This window comes from Pleurodeles waltl, chromosome 3_1, assembly GCF_031143425.1.
Source record: "Pleurodeles waltl isolate 20211129_DDA chromosome 3_1, aPleWal1.hap1.20221129, whole genome shotgun sequence".
NCBI classification, from domain to species: Eukaryota; Metazoa; Chordata; class Amphibia; order Caudata; family Salamandridae; genus Pleurodeles; species Pleurodeles waltl.
In genome coordinates, this window is record NC_090440.1 from 130,393,651 (window position 1) to 130,414,911 (window position 21,261).

The window sequence follows — 21,261 nt, forward strand, 5'->3', positions numbered from 1 at the left end:
AGGGAGAGGAGTCTGCCTCTGACCCTATTGCAGTTCACTAACCGCCACTACAGGTCTTTTGCAGTTCACTCCAAGATCTGAACCGTATCGGTGAGATACGGCCCACTGGAACTTCAGGTCCCACTGCAGAGCCCTCATATGCCATCTGGCATGTTTGACTAACAGGATGCAGGAGGCCATGAGGCCCAGCAGCCTCAGAGTCTTTCTCACCAAAATCCAGGATAGAGGCCGAAACATCGGTATAATAACCTGAATATCCTGGACTCGCTGCTCGGTAGGATAAGCCCGAAACTGTACTGTGTTCAGAACAGTGCCGATGAAAGGGAGCTTCTGAGAGGGAGTCAGGTGTGACTTCGGCATGTTGATAGTGAACTCCAGTGAATGCAGCAGGTTTGCCGTAGTCTGAAGGTGGGTGACGAGAGCCTGGGACGTAGAAGCCTTCAACAGCCAGTCATCGAGGTAGGGGAAGACTGAAATCCCTAGCCTGTACAGATGATCTGCTACCACCGCCATCACTTTTGTGAAGACCCGAGGGGCACTGGTGAGACCAAAGGGAAGCACGGTAAACTGAAAGTGCTTGTGACCCACCTTGAACCGCAAGTAATGCTTTGGGGCAGGCAGGATGGGGATGTGAAAATACGCATCCTGCATGTCTAGCGCTACCATCCAGTCTCCTTGGTCTAGGGCAGACAAGACCTGAGCAAGAGAGAGCATCTTGAATTTATCCTTTTTGAGCAAGACATTGACATCCCACAAATCCTGAATAGGGCGAAGACCCTTGTTCTTTTTGGGAATCAGAAAGTAGCGGGAATAACAACCATTGCCTACTTCTGACATTGGGACCCTTTCTATGGCTCCATTAGCCAAGACAGTCACAACTTCCTCGCTGAGCAAGACTAAATGATCCTCCAGCAGCCGTTCTTTTAATGGATTATTTTACCAAATGAGGCAAACCCAAGAAACCCTTAGACCTGGGTAATTAAATCGAATACCAAAATTCTTCGATCCTCAGGGAGAAGTATAAGCCTACACTTCCACAGCACCTTTTAACTGTCTGTTAGGAGGTTATTCATAACCAAACATACCATCATTAAATCAATATATATTACTTTTTATTTTTATCATCCTTGACAAAATCATTTTTCAATTATAAGAAAATATTCAATTTATGGATCACAAACCTAAGGTGCTCCCAAATTGTAATGACGCAGTGCAGTGATAATTTAAGTGAAAAAGTGTTTGATACAATATTTACAGTAATGTGGTTAAAACCCCAAAAAAAACAGTGAGCTTCAAAAGGGCCCCTTCATTCCCGGTGTCTTGAAGTCAAGTTATATGCTAAACCACATTTAGTAGTTCACTGTTTTGTTTTGGTTTTTAACCACATTATTGTATCAAACACTTTTTCACTTAAATTATCACCATTATCACTGCACTGCGTCGTTACAATTTGGGAGCACCTTAGGTTTGTGATCCATAAATGGAATATTTTCTTATAATTGAAAAATGATTTTGTCAAGGATGATCAAAATTCAAAGTAATATATATTGATTTAATGATGGTATGTTTGGTTATGAATAAACTCCTAACAGACAGTTAAAAGGTGCTGTGGAAGTGTAGGCTTATACTTCTCCCTGAGGACTGAAGAATTTTGATGTTCTTTTAATGGAGGCATAGAGGGAGGGAAAGACTGGAAGAGGAGGGAATAGCCCTTCTGTGTGACCCGTAAGACCCATATGTCCGATGTTATGGACCGTCAGTGAGGGAGATTAAATTGAATCCTCCCTCCAACTGGGCGCGAGTGGTCTTGCAGAATCATACTAGGAGGACTTGGGCACTGTGGAGGAGGGGGTCTGGGTAGTGGCCAACCTGTGGCTAAACCCTCTGGGTTTGAAGGTACTACAACCTCATCCTCGCACTGGATATTGAGTTGACAGAGGCTGATTTGTGGGTGGCGTGGTACCACACCCCTTCAGAAGCCTCGAAAGGGGCAAAAAGCAGAGTGCTGGTGAGCAGGTGCCCAGAGGCCCAAGGATCTGGCCATAGCCTGAGAGTCCTTGAGCTGCTCAAGCGCCGAGTCTGTCTTCTCTCCATATAGGTGCAAGCCATCAAAGGGTATGTCTATAAGGTTTGCTTGGACATCCCCCAAAAAGCCAGACATTCGTAGCCAAGCGTGGCGACGAAGGGTCACCATCGAAGAAATCACCCTACCCAGCAAGTTGGTTGTGTCCAAACCACACCATATTGTAAACTTTTCTGCATCCCTCTCATCTTTAACAGCTTGTGAGAGAGTGTTCTGCACGCCCTCTGGGACCTGGGGCAGCACCTGTGCCACCGTATCCCATAAAGTATGGGACAAATGGCCCAATAGGCATGAGGTGTTTACAGACCTCAATGCCAGGATGGAGGAAGAAAACATTTTCTTACCAAGATAATCCAGCCTCTTCGATACCCTATCCGGGGGAGCAGAGGGGGAAGGTGCCATGGGAAGTGGCGGCCTGGACCACCAAGCTCTCCGAGGTGGGGTGTTAGGTGAGGAAACTAGGATCATTAGGAGCTGGTCTATGGCAGTGGCGGATTGTCCTATTTGCAGGAGCCTCTCTGCTGGGTTTGGACCACGTCCCCAGCAGGACATCAGTGAGGGCTTCGTTAAAGGGTAACATCAGTTCCGATGTGGAAACCCCCGGCTGAAGCACCTCTGTCAGGAAATTAGTCCTGACTGGCACTGTAGGCAAATCTAGGTCCAAGATCTCAGCTGCCCTACGCACCACCATGCATATGAAGCTTCCTCCTCCATAGCCACAGTAGGAGGTGAGAGCATGCCAGTATCTGAAGAAGTAATCTAGTCTACTGGCTTCCCGTAGATCCTCATACCAGTTCATATGCTCCAAACCTTATTCTAGAGGGTCACAAGACCCCTTATATTCTTCACCTGTACCTCGCTGATCAAAATAAGCCTCAAGCAGTGATCTGGCCCCTGTCGGCGCCATCAAAAGCCTGAATCGGCATTGTACAACATTGTTCTGGCTCAGGATCATCTGGAATAAGGATGGGGTTGGCAGCACTGGTGGCAGCCGGTGGAGCATCGACGTCAGGAACGACACTGGAGGAGGCAGACTGTGTGCACTCTGTGTCGTTCCCGGACCTGGTATCGTATCCAGGAGCCCCCAACGGTGCTGAGGCCGAAGCCGCCGCGTGGAATCCGATGGGGCCCCTGCTGACCCAAAGGGGCCCGAAGGAGCTCGAACAGGGGCAGCCCACTCAAATACGAGGCGCATGGTGTCGTAAAACTCCTTGAGCTGAGCGGGGGTGACTCGAAGTCGGCCTTATGCAGCCGCGACCCGTTCATTTGCCCCTCAACCAGAGTGTCTGTCAGGCTGATCAAAGGTCAGCCTGAAAGACACTCTTCAGGTTCAAGTCAGGCAGCTAGGAGCTAGACATGCATTAAATGTGCAGGCTCCTTCCATCCCGGGCTGACATTTGCTGGGCTGAGGATGTCACTGCTCCTGTGGGTGTGACCTCAGTGCAGCAAAGGTCCTCAAGGCTCTCCCCATTGGTGACAAGAGGTAGTGTCACTCATTGCCTCAGACCTGGGCGCTTCAGCTTTAATCACTGAAGTGCCCTGGGTCTAGTGTCAATCAGTGAGACATCGTCACATAGTGGGGTGGGGTTAGCAGCCTCACTGACCCCATCCCACTCTGTGACAAGGTTTGGACTGCTGCCTTCCCTCACTGGCTGACTTAAGGTCCCAACCCTCCTGCGACCTCCGAGGCTTAGGACTACTGCCTTCCCTCATTGGCTGACCTAAGGTCAACCAATAAGGGAAGGCAGCAGTCCCAACCCTGCTGGGACCTCCGAGGCAGGGATGCAGGTAAGTTATTATTTTTTTTTTTTATGTTTGGTGCGTCTGTGCATGTATGTTTGAATATTTGGTAATGAGTGTTGTGAGCGGATGTGTGTGTGCACCCGTGTGCGAGAATGAATGGGTGTGAGTGTATGTGTGTGCATGTGTGTTCTGTCCGTGCCTACCTCCTAAAGTTACCGCCCACCACTGGCTTCATGACTAAGCCGTGGCACCCCTACACTAACCGCCCTGGGGTGTCTGTGCCAGATAGCCTTCATTACCACAGAGTCAAGTTCAGAAAGGGTTGTACTTGGCCCAGTTTGCAGAGCCATAGTACAGCGGCTATTTGGACAGCAGTGGTAAATGCATTTAAACTCCATTGTTGTGGTCCAAAAGCCTCTGCCAGCCCTATGGCCTCCTGAGCAGGGTCTGAAAGACATCTATAGGGAAACTTGTTCTGCACATTGAAGCACAATGGCACAGGGTGACAGCCGTGGCCATGGTGTAACTGTATCTGCAGGATCTAAACTGCACTTAAATATTTGTTTGGAAGTGTCCGAACCATTGTTGATCTGATTGCAGAAAGGCTTCTTATGTGGTCCTAGAGACTGATACCAGTCAGTTTTGCCTCCTCCCATGGTCATAGCACCCCTGAAGGCATTTGGCATTCGCCTTGCTTTGAGGCAAAGATCTTTAGCCTCGGAGAGTCAAATATTTCAACTCTCATTCTGGTGGGGTTTAGGGAAAGGAATTTGTGCCATATTTTTGGACCACAAGAAGTTGAGGTGAGGGATGCAGGAGAAATAGCTTTGGATTACACAAGACAGGCCTGCGTTATCTATGTGTCTGGTCTGAGGTTGCGAGTCCCGAGAAGGGTTTATCCCTAACAAACAAGCTAGCTCTAAAAATGCCTCATTAATGATAGATTCAATTTTGGCATGATAATTGTAGAGGAATGCTTTAAGATCACCATCAAAATGTTAGATTTAATCTTCACAAAGGCTACCACCATACTGAATAAAGACTTATTCTGAAGGAGTGGTAGAGAGATGAGGGACATCTCCTTGCATTTTGTAAGTCAAGGTATGGATCAGCGTCAGTGTTGAAAAGAAATGGATATTAAAAGTCTCAGAATCAACTTCTGTATTGGGCACAACAAGAGTATCAGAGTAGGACCCAAAGAGCACTTCCATTTAAGGCTCATCATCAAACAGGCCTCAACATTCTCCTTTATCACTCAATTAATTTCAAGGAATTTGAGGGTGATGCCAAATGTGGCTCTAAGAATGGCACTGAATGCACACAGGGCAGCACATTGCAGGGCATCAATTTTTTTGGAGGTGCAGATGCTGGCCCTTGAGTACGCATGGATTTGGATGATGTCAGAGTCAGAGTCAGTTACTAAACCCACAGAATGTGGTATGCCTTGAGTAACGGAGCCACCTTGAATAGATTCAGCATAGTTACAAGAAAGGCCTTTTTGACATTGTTGGGGGCTTCACAGAACTACATATCTCCTGTTGTACACAAATTAATTGTGCCAACTCACAGAAAATTAACACTTTAGTCATAAAGGAAATTTACCAAAAGGCTGCTGATTGGCTATAGGAACCACATACATCAAAGAATAATTTGCAGCTCTGCGACAAGAGACTGGATTTCATATGATGGTTCGTGAGAGGATCATTATCTTAATTGCAACGTTTGACATGTTAGTAGCTGCACTTAAATGCTTAAGAGTAATGGTCTGAGAACCTACATTTGGCAACTGTTTGAGCTGTTAAAGGTAATTCATCAGCTTTTGAAATCCATTCTCACCTTTTCTTTCCTTTTCTTCTCTTTTTCTTCGGCTTGCTTTTTCTTCAACCATTCATTAAACTTCTCCTTAGCCTTCTCTTCCATTTCAGCTTTGTGGCGCTCTTTAGCCTCTTTTTCCTTTTGTTCTTTAAGCATTTTCAATTCCTTTTCCTTTTTTTCCTACGAGTAATACATGCAGAGTTATCTACCACAATTACATTAATGTTGGCCTCCTAGTAATGTATATATGAAAAACTCACAGTAAAACTACTCTGATAGCTCAAAGCAGAATGCAAAACAATTAAGTTAAAGGCATTCCTCTTACAAATGTAGCAGAAAGAAAATTATTTATCAAGTTGAATATGGGGCCTCTAATGGGCACATAAAACATTTTAAAAAGCAATAAACAAGACTGCTGATATCTTATATGACTACTATAAGAAACTTGCCTATCTAGCCCAGTAGTTCACTCCATAAGGCAAACACATTGCAAGGGGCAGAAGGAAAGGGTATATAATTTCTGTAATAATCTTTCTGGTTGGGTGCATTATCTACCTGCAGATTCTTCACCTCATTAATCCTCCCACGTGTCAAACCGAAAAACATGATCCACACTAGTAGTTAGTGAGGTCATCAGGGTCTGATGTAGGTTTCTTATGAGTGACAAGATATGGCCTGTTTTAAGAGATTCTGGGAAGATGCCCTGAGTGATTGAGAGGTACGAGAGCATCACCAGAGAGAGCCTCGATGAAGGATGATTGTAAGACATCATCTTCAACAGAGTTTATGGCGATAAGGACACTTACCATTATACTAGAAACAGCTGTAATGGGAATCACATCACCCACAGTCCACTTTTCACCAACACAAGGGAACGCAGAACTGTGGTAACACACAAGGAATACACCTGTTGGACCAAAGTCACAGACCCCACAATGCCCTGTAAAGATCCTTCAACTTCCCCCTATGACCCACTGAAGGTGGAAAAGTGGGTTACAGAACAGCGAGCATATACAAAGAATGGTTCAAACACAGCTCCAGAAGGTCAGGTTCCATAAAGAGAAAGGTTCAATTATCAAAAAAAGAACAGACTAGAGAAAGAGGCCACAACACAGACAGAATTAGTTACCACCAAGCACAAACAAAACCACTGAGGGAAAGGTTGAAGGACTGAAGGCATACTATCATCCAGGATAAAAAGGAGAGAAGCCTGGACAGCAAGGACTCACCCTGTTGTGATTATGAAGAAATGCCATTTTTGCATATCAACCCCACTTTTTGCCCCCACTTTTTTGGCAAGATTTTGTACTGCTTTACAGACTCTGAACACAGGGACGCTGGTGTCCAGTGTATGTGCTCTGACCCCTAAAAACCTGTAGAATCACCTAATCCTTGATTTGCATAGTTAACGTACCTGTGAGTCTTAGTATACTCTGGATACCCAGGGCCTGCAAGTTAAATTCCACCTTTTGTACCACCACTACAATGACAAAGTGAAAACAGAACTCTAGGCCTGCCACTGTAGCCTACCATAGCTGTTTTAAAATTAAACTTTTGCCAGGCCTAAATCTTCCTTTTTATAAGTCACCCCCGAGATAGGTCCTAAGGGTGCATGGTGTTTAAAATGTTGGATATGTGTTTTTACATTTTAGAAGCCCTGGCAGTGAAAAATCCCTAAATTCGTTTTTCCCAGTGGCATGGCAGGCTGTCCTATATAAAAGCAGTAGGTTCCACTGTAACACAATATAATGTACAATTTTGGTCTGGGAATAGCCAGACCCATGATTCAATGACTCAAATTATTAGGAATTTACAAGAGGGCCTTGGCTTAAAGGAAGCGTGACTTCCTCATGACAGGATGGCATGGGTGGATGCGGCCACCATCGGTACATACTTCAAAGGGGCAGCCCTGTTCGCAGGCAGAGGTACCCAAACCCATGCCTGCCCCTATCATTGTCTAAGTATCCAGAGTGGCACCAAGCCCACTAGAGAGACACCCTATTAAAGATTTGATTTTGCAGGGTGAGTGACTCATGTCTCTAGTCACTGGGTGTGCCCATAGCTCTGACCCAGGAAAGGAAGACTCTGACATCTTGGATGTGGTCAGAGAGATGCACTGTGGGAATGCTTAGTGCCAAATCCCAAGGAAGTGATGTAGGAGTGGATATAATTGCCTGTGGGAGTCTTCCCCACCCACATGTTAGTGCAAGGCATAAAAGTGGCACCCCTGGCTACTTTCTTCAGAACACTACTGGGCTCAGAAATACCAGAAGGGCTGCACTTGCTAAATGTGTGGACCTCAGAATGAAAGGCTGGACCAAGGTGGACTGCACCTGCTGAACCAAAAGACAGGACTTCAAAAAAGGAGGACTGATAGTGCTGTCACATTTGTGGAAAGGGACCCCAAGGGCTAGACCTGCTTGTACTAGTAATAAGGACCAGCAGACTCCACGGGGTAGTTAGGTGGCCTCTTGTTAAGTTCCAGGAACACAAAAGCTAATAAAGTCCTGCAATTGCATGTGTACAATTGACCAGTTACAAATAAACTTTCCCTGGACCCCACTGGTGCATCCCAGGATAGAATCCTAGCTCCCAAGAGGTACCCCCAGGTCCTGGACCTTTGGATGGTGCTATAGTGTACTCTATCCTGAAATGAACTGCAAATTGTGAGCAGAGAGCTCACTTTTTGTATAAAGAACTAGAGGGCACCACACTACCACTAATCAGCTCCCTGCCATCAAATCTCGCTGGAATGCTGAAATGCTGTAAAGTTATACCAGTTAGTCGATAGCCTCAAACTCCCATAGAGAGCATGGGTTCATACCATACAGCTCGACTTCTCCTGTCCACTGATATCAAGCCCAATGACAGATAAGTCAAAAGCAGAGATTTATGAAGCTTTGAAATAAGGAATTTATGAGAACTTTTGAAAAATTATCACTTTGGGCACCAACATCAGATTGTTGTCATTTTACTGTCTAGTTAAAGATAAAAATGTGTACTATTTTATTAATTGGAGTGCAATTTTTATTGTATTGTGTTTCTTACTTTTTTTAACTATTTTGGTATTGAAAAATGCTTTACAATTGTTTTAGTTTAAGTTAAGCCTGACTGCTCTGTGTCACAGCTTTCCAGGACTGAGCTAGGGTTTAAATTAAGGTGACCTAACTGGACCGTATACATAATAGTGAAATTACTTGGTGAGGTCTCGCAACCACCCAAACTAATAATCCACTTTCTCATAGGCTACTCCTACGCTTAGGCGATTATGTATGTTTTAGATTCACAAGTGCAGTTTGTGTGCATAGCTTTTTATGTTTGGTGAGAATGATCTATTGGAAATGGAAAGCTATTACATTTCTAAAGATCTTTAGAACTCAAAGAATTCTACAGATTTCCACCTGTTGCTAAGCGTAGATTTGCAGAGAATAAGATCAGTATGCTGTACACAAAGCAGTCAGCTGATGCAATGCATAAAACGTGTAGCTTATGAGCTACTGGTAGCTCTCCGGCTACCTCTTATTAGCTCTCCAGTAGAGCCAAGCCTACTAAATTAGAAGCTTTTGTTTGGTTGAATTGATATATGTAAATTGAAAACCATGTATACAAGACAAAAACGTGGGCATTTTCAAACCTTGTATACGGATGTTTGAAAAACGGTTGAATTTCCAAAATATATTTAAAGCTAATATTTGAGTGATAAATCTTGTGGCATTAGGGAGGCTTATTAGTCATATTACCTTGGTGCCAGGGTCATTGCAGCTGTGGCTGTTATGTAGTATACAGGTAGAGGCATTCCAAATTGACAAACCCATTTTGACATTACAACTGGTAACCCTCTGAAGTGATCCCTGCTGGCAACCTTGCATGAGGTGGCAACCAATGTAATCTTGCCTGATGTGGTCATTATTACAACAATATTAGAAGCGCATGATGATGTTCATTGCATATGAGCTCTGATTACTGAAAATGTTGGAGACCCCTGAAATAGAGCAATGGAAAAACTCTTTAAGCGTAAGCTTCAGATGTGGAGCCCTTTGTAACTTCATGCTCTTGAAATACCAATGACAATGTTTCTGTTAAGCACCCGAGGCAAAATTAACAAGCATTGGCAAAGCCAACATGCCTCACCAATGGGAGCAATTGACTTTGGTAATGATGTTTAAGTCATGTTGTGAGACGGATGGGCAGCATGGCTAAAAATAATTTTTAAATAAGCCTTATGATGGAGCCAGTGTCAATGTGCTTTTCCTTAATTAAAAAAAGAACAAATAAGGAAGTGGGTTGGGAGGATGAGGCAACATGGAGAAAGAAGGGGCCTGAGAGAAAGACACAAGAGGACACTTGATAAACCATGGGGATGCACATGGGCATTGGAGCATTGATGGGAGGGTTTTGGAGGAAAACAGACAACGGAGGGCAGGAAGTTTGGGACGGTGGCACTAAGTTGACAAAGGAGGGTAGGAGAAGCTGGGGCGCCAAGCTGACAGTGGAGGCAGATGGGAGGGACAGAGGCACCAGTCACACTAGCGGGCAGGTGGGATTGGTGGAAGAAGCACATGGACAATGGAGGCAGGGTTAAGTGTGCTGGGAGAGGCTGTAGGGAGCAAGATAGCAATGGAGTGTGGGAAAGAAGGGGTGGGGTATGCAAGGAGAAGAGTGGGCAAGAGGCAAATGAGAAAGCAAGCAGACAACGGAGGGTGGAGGGGAGGGGCTTAGGCATGGAGTTGACAAAAGAAGGTAGGTGGGAGGAGATGGGGATGCAACCTAACAATAGCAGATGGGCGGGAGGGGCTGGGGAGGCAAGTTGAGATTGGAAGGTGGGGGGCAGGGCTGGGGGAGCAAACTGACAATAGGATGCTGAAGAAGCAAGAACTGCAAGGAAAGGTGGTTGGGGAGAAAGCAAGAAAAGCAACACACTTCCATAGGGTGCTTAAAAATAAAAAAAGAAGCACCTGAAAAATGAGCAGTGGAAGGACACAAGTACTGTGTCCAAGCTCATGGGGAGGGACAAACACAAGAAGAAGAAAGCAAGCATGGACTAAAATGGTAGGATTCTGGAAAAAGTTAATCCATTGTTGCAGAGATCTGTCTATAAGACATTTTCCATGTAATCTCAGGCAGGCCAACTCAGTATACCATTCACCGAGATCAATAAAATGAGTACAGCTGAGTTTGGTAATAACAAAACTTGTTATTTGCAGAGTTATGAACCTGAAGTAGTCTGCTCTATAAGGAAGCATTACTGGTTTTCATCAGAACACGAAGGAAATGTGGTTTTATTGACCGTATTTTATACATATTTGGTATCTTTAGAAAGCATATAATATTAGAATAAAGAGGCTACACTCACATATAGGTAACAATGGTTTAGAAAAATAAAACCACAGAAGGAACATAAGATGCATGTATGACTGCTATTTAAATAAAATGAAAAGTGTCTCTGTATGCCCCAGCCTTGTCCCGGGGCACATCTAGGGAGCGAAATGGTCAGGACCATCTCCAGCTTAAGTTTTGCATTTCTGCCACTGCAGCAAAAGTTTTTTTTTTTTTTAGCTCTTCTCCTTTCCTACTATGTCCGTGTTACTGGAGCACAGCTGGACTGTGGAACAGAGAACATGTAACAAAGTCTGTCATGACCGCCATGCCGCGCCCCATGTGTTGCCATCCCACGGTATTCCCTTGCAGTGGGTACAACAGATTCAGCACTGTCTGTGTTAGACCTAAATCCCTTGGGTGGTAGTCTCCCAAACCTTTTGCCTTCATTTCTCTTATTTTGCTGAATTTGTTTTTGTCGGCTGTAGGAGTTGAGCACCAGTTAGCAGATGCATAGTGCACAAAATGCTTGCGCTCTCTTCCTAAAACATGGCACAATTGGCCTACACCTATTAGGCATATTTAATTTACTTGTATGTTCCTAGCAAATAGTACTTAATGTACCCAGGACCTGTAAATCAAATGGTGTTAGTGGGCCCTCCAAACTCATTGTGCCACTCACTAAAGCGGCCTTTGAAAACATGTCTCAGGCCTAACACTGCAATCTATAGAGCAGTTTTGAACAGCCATTTCAACCTGGCAAAATAAATCCTTTCGCCAAGGCCAAAACCTTCCTTTTTTAATACATATAAGTCGTCCCTTAGACAGGCCCTAAAGGCTCAAGCGGCAGGGTGCATTGTATTTAAAAAGTAGGACATGTGGATTTAATTTTTACATGTCCAGGTAGTGAAAAACTCCTAAAGTTGTTTTTTACTGTTATGTCGTTTACCCCCATTAACTAACAATGGGTTACCGTAATACATTTAATAAGTGATTAAGGGCCATATGCACCAACGCATTTTCACATAGAAACAGAATGGGTAAAATCCTTTGATACGTCTGGCCCTACTTTTGGGAGCATACGGGAAAATGATGCTTGCAATCAAATTTATGTAATTTTATATCCACTTTAATGGTAAAGTCGGATTTTAGTCAGAATTCTGAAACTGCAACTTTTAGAATGTAACAAAAAACTGATGGATGGAATGTTTGAATTAACCGCAGTCACTCATAATTATTCCGGCCACATCACAGTCCATTGTTATTTTGCACACCATGCCAGCTCAGTATGGACCCAGTCAAATGCAAATCAGTCTTGACTGTGCTTCAATGGGAACAGTCCAGCCCGAACTCCCAAGCAAAGTCTCCCTTGAATTGAAACACAAGAAACACAGGGCTGGTGCCGCTTGGTTAGGACTCAGCAGCCATGTATAGCTTGGTTCCAGTAACAGTGTCCCAGTCCTAGGTTGCTTGTGTTCCATTACAGGGAGCACCTGGTCTGGCAGTTCAGGCCGGACGGTTCCCATGAGGAGCAGGGTCAAGAATGATTCATCCATCAACTTTTTTTTTTTTTTTTTAAAGTTGTCATTCTCTTGTCTTAACCATTTGGTGCCTGCTGCCTGGGTCCCATGACTGAATAGTTTGGCAGGTGGCCTCTGTGTATTCCTCCCAGACAGTGAACAAAAGGGGACTAGATGTTGGCAGGGTGAGCCACTCTGCCAGGATGGTTGGGGGCGGAGCTGTTTCCTGCCTAACTTACATTTCTAAGGGCTGTCTCAAGCACACACACAAAAGAACCTGACAACAGTCTTTTGTAGACCTTGGCAGAAGCAGAGATGGGGTTAGTATTTGGAGTATTCCCACTTCAAAGGTTGGCACCATTGTATAAATACTGGAAGCACTCCTGAGATCACTTCTGGACCTTCAGAAGACTCAGAAGGACTGCCCTGTTGCCTGAGGAAGGAATCCTGGACCTGCTCCTTGAACCCAGGAACACAAGATTGACTCCGAGGGCAAGGTAGCTTGCCACCTACATGAGCTACAGGGACGTAAGCCCCAGAGAACTGTCCTCCATATGCCCAGCTGAGCTGACCTCCAACTAGACCTGCCTGAGCCCTGCTTGCCTCTGCTACAGTGAGTCCCCGATCCCCAAGAGGAACTTCCCAGGTCCTGGACCCATGGCTGGCATCATAGTGGTGTCCTCTGTAAAGAAGGGTGAAATCTTGAAGTTTTAGGCTCTTTGCGACCTCGAATGGGTCCATTCATGCCGTCAATCTGCCATCCATGTCTACCGCCAACCTCCAGTGAACTCCACTCTTCGTGCTACAGAGACCACCAGTGATGACCGGCAACGTGAGATCTGCATTTTATGCTACAGCAGAGACAGGCCACAGTGAACGCCGAGAAGAAGCTCCGGCAATGACCATATGTGATGCATGACCAGATCTTTGCGCTAAAGCAACGAGCATCCATGACGCCAGGACCTCGGGCTATAGCGACAACCACCTATGAACCTCTTCTTGCTCCTCACAGACTCTACCAAGCTAAAAGAACCTTAAACACCAGACTTTAGCGTAACCTTTTCAGCGGGACTATGCGCTGGTCTCTATATCCAGCTCGCCCTCCATCGCGGACAGCCTAAACTTGTGACTTTCCCCTGGTCTGACTCTACCAGATGGCCTTGAGTGGCACCTTGTGCTTTTAGGTGCTACACTTACCTAAAACTTTGAGATTCAATATCTCCAGTTCTACTAACTGGTTTTTCTGTCATTCTGGTATCATCTTATTTATTAGCAGTTACTCCATATGTCTCTATTGGTTTGGGAGCTTTCTTGTGTTGTGGGTTCACTTTACTACTTTTTGTTTGCTGCATAAATACTTTACACATTGCCCCCCAAGTTAAGCCTGACTGCTTTGTGCTAAGTTACCTTAGAGTTAAGCACAGGCTAAATGTAGTGACTTTTGTTGTTCACCCTAACAAGGACTGTGGTTGTTGCTTGAGTAGGGTTCTCATCTCCATCAATCTAAAACCTAATTTCACCACTCAACGACATTCAGGCACAGAGCAATGTGCTCACAGCTAACTTCATGATCTTCTCATTAGTTCCTACTCATGCCCCAGCCCCTGCCACCTTCGCTGGAAGCAGTTTTTCAGTATTGCACTGGTATGTAGTTTCAGAGATGTGTAGGTAACAAACAAAAAACAACCTTTTTTTAGGCTCTAGTTTAAGATCAAAGAAATTAGAAATTTCAAGGGAGCCAATGACGACCTATCACGGCTGTGTTGGCTTGACTGAGCAGAAGGTCCTTATCCTGCATCCATCTCTGGACCTTCCCCCTCAGTAACTGGAGATCTACAACGTGCTTGGTGTCATGGGGACGCTTGATGCAAATCTGCAATTCAACCATTGACAAATTGATGAAGACTTCAAGTTTTGAACAAGGTAAAATATGTATGTTGTGTAGTATGGCTGGGTGCAAACTGGGGTGGCATGGTGAGCAAAAGAACGATGGATTAAACCCAGATCTGTGACTGGGGGTGAGTGTTTGACAATGTTCAGCATTCCGTCCATCACTTGTTGTTTTTGCTTTGTCGCCCTAAGTGGGAAGGGTATGCCCAGACGTGGGTCCCGTGCTTCCCATGCCACTGGATTCAAGCTAGCCTGGCTGATGAGGGGTGAAACCCCGAAACCGGTCCCAGGATGCTTGTTTCCGGTCCAGTGAGGACCTGGCTTGGCAGTTCGGGCTGGACTGTTCCCATGAGGAACAGGGTCAAGACTGATTTGCATATGGCTGGGTGCAAACTGGGGTGGCATGGTGAGCAAAAGAACGATGGATTAAATCCAGATCTGTGACTGGGGGTGAGTGTTTGACAATGTTCAGCATTCCGTCCATCACTTGTTGTTTTTGCTTTGTCGCCCTAAGTGGGAAGGGTATGCCCAGACGTGGGTCCCGTGCTTCCCATGCCACTGGATTCAAGCTAGCCTGGCTGATGAGGGGTGAAACCCCGAAACCGGTCCCAGGATGCTTGTTTCCGGTCCAGTGAGGACCTGGCTTGGCAGTTCGGGCTGGACTGTTCCCATGAGGAACAGGGTCAAGACTGATTTGCATATGGCTGGGTGCAAACTGGGGTGGCATGGTGAGCAAAAGAACGATGGATTAAACCCAGATCTGTGACTGGGGGTGAGTGTTTGACAATGTTCAGCATTCCGTCCATCACTTGTTGTTTTTGCTGTGTAGTAGGTTACTACAACTGAGGAATATGGCTCCAAATATAAAATTTAACAAATTGAATTAATGCAGTGTGTTCTGGTTTTATTTTTAAATAGAATACTTATTTATACTTTTAAAAAGCTTAATTTGAATTGGACTGAAAAAAGGTATTTCAATGAGGACTATGTTGTGGGCAATTAATTAATGACGGAAAAATGAAATGCTATAACACTGAGTATTCGGAGGTCACAAATATATGAACTAAAGTTTTTCTGAAAGTAGCTGTTGCACCAATCAAAACTGCCTCTTAGGCTGAAAGACACTGTTTCTTTCAGAAGATCCTCTCTGTGTTCCTGACTGGCATGGCTCTTGTTATTCTTGGCCTGTTAACATCCAGACTGTTTTTGTAGCATCTGGCAGGATGTGCTGGAAGTCAAGCCTCGAATCGACTTAGAATTGGCATCCTCAGTAGACGAACACGGAAACTGAATGTGTTGAGGTGTGTCTGCCACCCACCTCGAATGTATTTAAGAAATGATAAAACATTCTGTGTGTGAGGGTTTTTTACGTGCAATAAATGTAGTCTCCTGTGTGGTGCTCCTCAGATCCACTACACAGTTGAATCTCTACTCTCCAGTGTCTTAAACCTATGTATGTGCTTTAAGTAAGCATTTTTAAAGCCACTAGTTTTGAATTATACGCTGTGAACAAGATGACTGGTTTCATTTGTGTAACTTGAAATGGGTGTCATTAAGACCAGCAGGGCCGGTTTCCTGCACATAAAGAAAGGGTACCACAACATGTGCAGCTGTGGTAAAAGGGACATTACGTACACTTTAAGCAAAGCCCACCCCATACCTAAAAAGACACACATAAATACTATCAGCATTTCAAGGACACCGGCACAACTGCGCAGCAGCAGAGAAATCTCCGCTCCCAAATAACCAACATAGCAGGGGATCCTCACCGGAAGTGTAGGGTGATCACAGGCGACGGCAGCCGGATGCTACACATCCAGGGGCACGCACATTCGCAGCATCAGGAGTGCAAGCGTCCTTCATACACACAGCACAGTAAGCACCTGTGCAACCTTCCCTCACGAACGAACCACGTGTAATTTAAGATCAAGGCAAGACCTACATACCATACATTATTTAGGCAAGACTACGCGTTTAATCCCAACATTAGGGGAACCTGTATAAATTTTTTTTAAAAAAAAAACAACTGTAGAATGGGATGGGGACTCTAGAATAAAGGTTTGTTAAGTAATTGCGGTAGAAAAATGATTTTTTTAATGTAGTGTTTACAGCTCTTATTAGCAGCAACGTGAAAATGGCTAGATCTGGTGAATGCGCGGTTGCGAGATTCCGGTTAGGAGAAAAAATACTTTTCCAATTTAAAAATGATCAGACAAGGGCACTCAAAAAGTAAAATATCGGTGCCACATTAAAAGCAGCGTCTCCGTGGCCAGATAGGCTTTACAGAAGTACTTGTTGAAGTCTTTTTTTAAAAAAAAAAAATCTTTATCGGTTTTCAACATTTAGAACATGAAATGTAGAAATTATAAAAGCAAACAGACATCAGCAGGCCAGTCGTTATTCTGAGGAACGGTATAAATGACACCAACATAGTCGAGAACAGCAAACGAGACGAGATGGAATCAGCGCTTCATGGCAGTCGCGCAACCAAGTAGTCTGTGTGTTCCCACAGAGGTGTCGACAGTATCACAGTTAATCCAAGGCAAAATGTTCAATCCACAAGTACGAGATCTCGATATGCTTTCAAAGGCGTACTGTATTGGCCAAAGAGGTCCACTGGCTGCCATGGACCAATCCATAACAGACCACCACCACAGTTTCCCACACAAATTGTCCACCACACAATTTAGCAACATCGTTCTACTAAACTCCCAAACCTACATTCCATAACAATTTCACATATTTTTTGGGGGGTCGGGGGGGGCGAAGAAGATCTCACTGGATGCCCAATATTACCTTAGCTGTCGGAGTTAGAAGGACCCCAAATACCAGAGTCAACTGGTCTAGCGCTCCACTCCTCTGAATGCAATTGAAAGAACCTTCTGCCCACAACCTCTCGAACCCAGGCCAATCTTTGTTCTCTTAAACATTACCAATTGTATGCATGGTCAATACACCCTTTTAAGTATTTTCAGTTCAACAAATTTAAACTCTGCTCAGACTTTCACCTGCCAGGAAGAACAAAGGACTCTTGACTTTAAAACATGATTTATCATGGGGAGGGTCAGCATATCTATTTGCAAAATGAATAAATGGGATAATTAATGATTGTGGTGGGTTTGTCACAGATAATAGATCAGATCAGTGAATGAAAATAACTTACAAGGGCCAGACGATCCCTGGGCACCAATGGGCCTTTTTTTCCATACATCCTTACTCAGAACCACATCTCTACTCATAATCTTGATCGATGACAGCATTGCAGAAAACAAATAAATTGTACTTAAACTCATCTGCGTTTGGTTAGTTGAATTATTTGTTTTAAAGATTAACCTTCCTTGTTGGATGAATTATGCACCCGTGTTTTACTGAATGCATATTTGAAACAAGTCTGCAGTGGATCACTGTTTGCGCTCTTGGTTCCTATTTGGCGTACTGGGTCAAACATTGTGTTGGACTCCTACTGTTTTTCTATAAGAAATATCGCAGGGCTTCTTAGACTTGTGCTCGAAAATCTTCCTACATTCACGAAAAGAGTGAATGGGGCAAAACAGATTCACAAACCTTAGGGCCAATTTTCATGCAACTCAACAACCAGTTCTGGTGATTAGCCAGGGAATGGAAAGTCCCGTTGTGGAAAGTGCTCTTCCGCAATCCACGAAGACTCTAGGCCTGCTGAAAATCTTCTCTTCTGGGAAAGGAGATTGTGAAGACCAACACGTTTTTCAATTAAGCAAGCACAACTTTGGGTTCTATAGGGACAATTCTAACTGGTGACATTTCAACGAATCCAACAAGTCTATTTCTGGAAAGAAGCACCCTGAGACTTTCAGGGCGGAGAAGCATTGACTAAATCTATGAGGTTTATCGACTTTATCATAGAAACCTTACATAAATTTTCCTGTCTGGAAAACATGGCAAACTATGAAATATGCTCGGAAACACTTTGGTAACATTTGCACTTTTGTAAAAACAGAAGATATTAATTCCTTTGTGAGAGGAGACATTTACCTGAAATCACAGATCTGACTGGAGAGACTTGAGTCTAATGACATTTCCTTCCCATAAAAAACCTCTTATCTTTTGCCCTTAGAGAACTCCAATGTTATGGATCACCTGGTTCAGAGAAGTTATACATGCCCGACCCACAAAACGACAAGGAAAATATTGAAGTACTTTAAGACCCATATCCAAATGGAACTATGAGTGTATTATAATGTACAATTAAATATAAGATGACAAATATAAAGTGGTGAGTAAAACTGTATTTTCCTTCCACTGCAGGGGAAAGCAGTAGAGTGACACTTTAGACACTGATCACATTTTGTTCAGTGGCTTACAAGCTTTTGGCTTTTTCAGAAGTGGATGGCAAAGCACGGTCCAGAATAAAATGCATTTGTGGGTCAGCAGATAGATCCCCTATCCTGATTATATTTTCAAAGTCTTCAGATGCAGTGCATTTAATGTATATTGCACAAGACACTATCAGCTATGCCAAGAGTGCCTCGAGGAATAGATGGTGCGGAAATGGTGATATGGACCTGTTAAACTCTGGCATGTCTGGACACCGTACATCCCATTTAGATGTATATATGATGAGCGCTTACACACTTCATACTACAAATGTATCATTTCTATGAGCCCCGCAAGGTGGATAAATGGAGAGCTGTCACTTTCTAATCAGATTACTAACACTGGAATATTTACCCGTGCTGACAGTAAGTAGATTAAGCAATTAAAGGAAGCTCAGCTTAGTCTACTGTTGAATTTTATCCATATTAAGGCCACATTAGAATTGTAGATTGCCGGCTTTTAAATTAAATTCAGTTAAATAAGGTATTTAGAACATGTTTGTCTATAAAAGTATTTGCATTTTAGATCTGTACGGGAATGAAACATTATGATAATGCTGAGTTCATGAGATGCGTTACACTTATTATATAAAAAATGTTTAGTTTGGCTAAAGAATTTCAAACACTACACTGCCATTTCAAATTTCATAGTAGTGCTACATTCACATAACAAAAATATATAACACCAATAAAACTAAATTATTCCTTATGCAGAGGTTCAATTTACAATTGCAGGCAGTTATCCAACACATCGTACATCTTGGTTCTCTTTGCTTTATTTTTCAAAGTAAATGTTATGTTTTTCTTCATTAGATTACTTTTATGCTTTCCCACAGTTCTTAAATAGTTGGTGGAAGAATATCTCTATCTCAAAAGTAAACTCTTCCTGGCTACCACGAAGAAAAGCCTTAACAAGTTCTTCAGGATCCCAGACTACAGTCATAAATTAAAAAGACTAAGCAAACTTCTCTCAGGTGAAATGTCAAATCTTCAAAAAGGATATGGAAAAGGGGATGAAATATATATATATACATATATATATATATATATATATATATATATAGCATCAGGATTTCATTTAGTAGACTGTCTTGTATGAAAAACATTTTTAATTTATAATCATGGCTCAAGTCAAGATTACAATTATTGCATTGATAAACTTGGATTGCCTGGCCTATTGCACCGTATATTGTATGTAGAGTACTGTGATAAGATTTTAAACAATTTTTTGATAGAAATACATGTAGATTGAGGAATGAATGTATGATTGTGACACGTTTGAGGATGTTCGATTGTGTAGTAAAGAATAGAGTGTTGTTCCTTTTGCTCTCTTTTTAATCAGACATTGTTATAGACAATAGGATAATATTTGATTATAAATTGTTATGCCAAAATAAAATAAAAGTGGATGAAATGTGTATCTTGATCTCTTGACTTGAGTCATGATTATAAATTATAAATGTGGTTTGGTTGCCTATGGGGAATTTTTTTGTATGAGTCTTTTCTGTTGAGTTCTCTTGTGCAGCAAGCCCTGCTTAACAGATGTTTCCTACTCTTCCATTTCCATCTCCTACTTCTACATTTCAATGTTTTACCTACCTAAGTCTTCTTATCCCTACCATTTTCTTCAATATGTAAGTTTCCAAAAAATCTCCAATGTAGTTGCTGGTGAAAAATATCTGTTTTTCATCTATCCAGTTAGCAAAGAAGGAGCTAGAAAACCCTTAATTATTGTTTTCATAACTTTATAGTCAGTGTTTGAAGGGAAGTTCTGGGAGATAATTTCTGTATCTAGTTTATTCCATTTGCGAATCTCAAATAGAACTATATGTGGCAGAGCTGTGGGGATCTTTTCTCCCGTGTAGACCCCACAATTGTTTAAAATAATCTTTCTGGGTCAGCGCACATACTCATTATCACAGTGAAGAAATCAAGTATTGGAATTCAAATATGCTTATTATCCACTCAGTACCACCAATTATGCTACCATAATCTCACTGAACTGTTTTCCTACGAATGTTTTAAACCATGTACTAATATATTGTCATAAATGATTACTGCTCTAATTTCCATGCTAAGCAAAGTCTATTTTGCATGGTTTCAACGTGATCATGAACCAGCTGGCCCATTGGTAACATTGTGAGGCAAACCATCATGGCTCACAGCAGCAGACAGAAGTGGGGGCAGGCAACCAAGGTGGACTGTGAACACGAGAAAATCAGGTATTCTCAAAACTTCTCCTGTCACAAGCAAGTACTGCCTAATAACGTATCTGTGCTAACATGGAAGTCACCTAACAGTAATATGACTATGATAAAATTAAGACTTTGCGTCTTCCTTTATTTGGTTATTTTCTCTATTTGTAAAGCGTGCCTTGCAACTAGAAGCCATTCCGCTGTGCTTGTAATAGACTTGAAGATTGCATTCATAAGAATAGATCATTGAAGATAAGACAAGAAAGCTGTCATATCCCAGTGTAAAATGATTAGCCTAGCAGCCAATGTAGATATAACAGCAATGCCTTCTAAAGGACAAGCAAAGG

The 21,261-nt window shown here is 43.1% G+C and overlaps 1 protein-coding gene across 3 annotated transcripts in view; it reads right to left on the reverse strand.

The window, feature by feature from the left end:
* The window catches only part of CCDC34 (coiled-coil domain containing 34), a 145,312-nt gene that overhangs the window by 41,938 nt on the left and 82,113 nt on the right, over positions 1 to 21,261 (reverse strand). For all 3 annotated transcript variants that reach the window (XM_069221964.1, XM_069221962.1, XM_069221963.1), the window contains exon 5: positions 5,663 to 5,821. In XM_069221964.1, the coding sequence (XP_069078065.1) occupies positions 5,663 to 5,821 (159 nt within the window). The remainder of the gene's footprint in view (positions 1 to 5,662; positions 5,822 to 21,261) is intronic.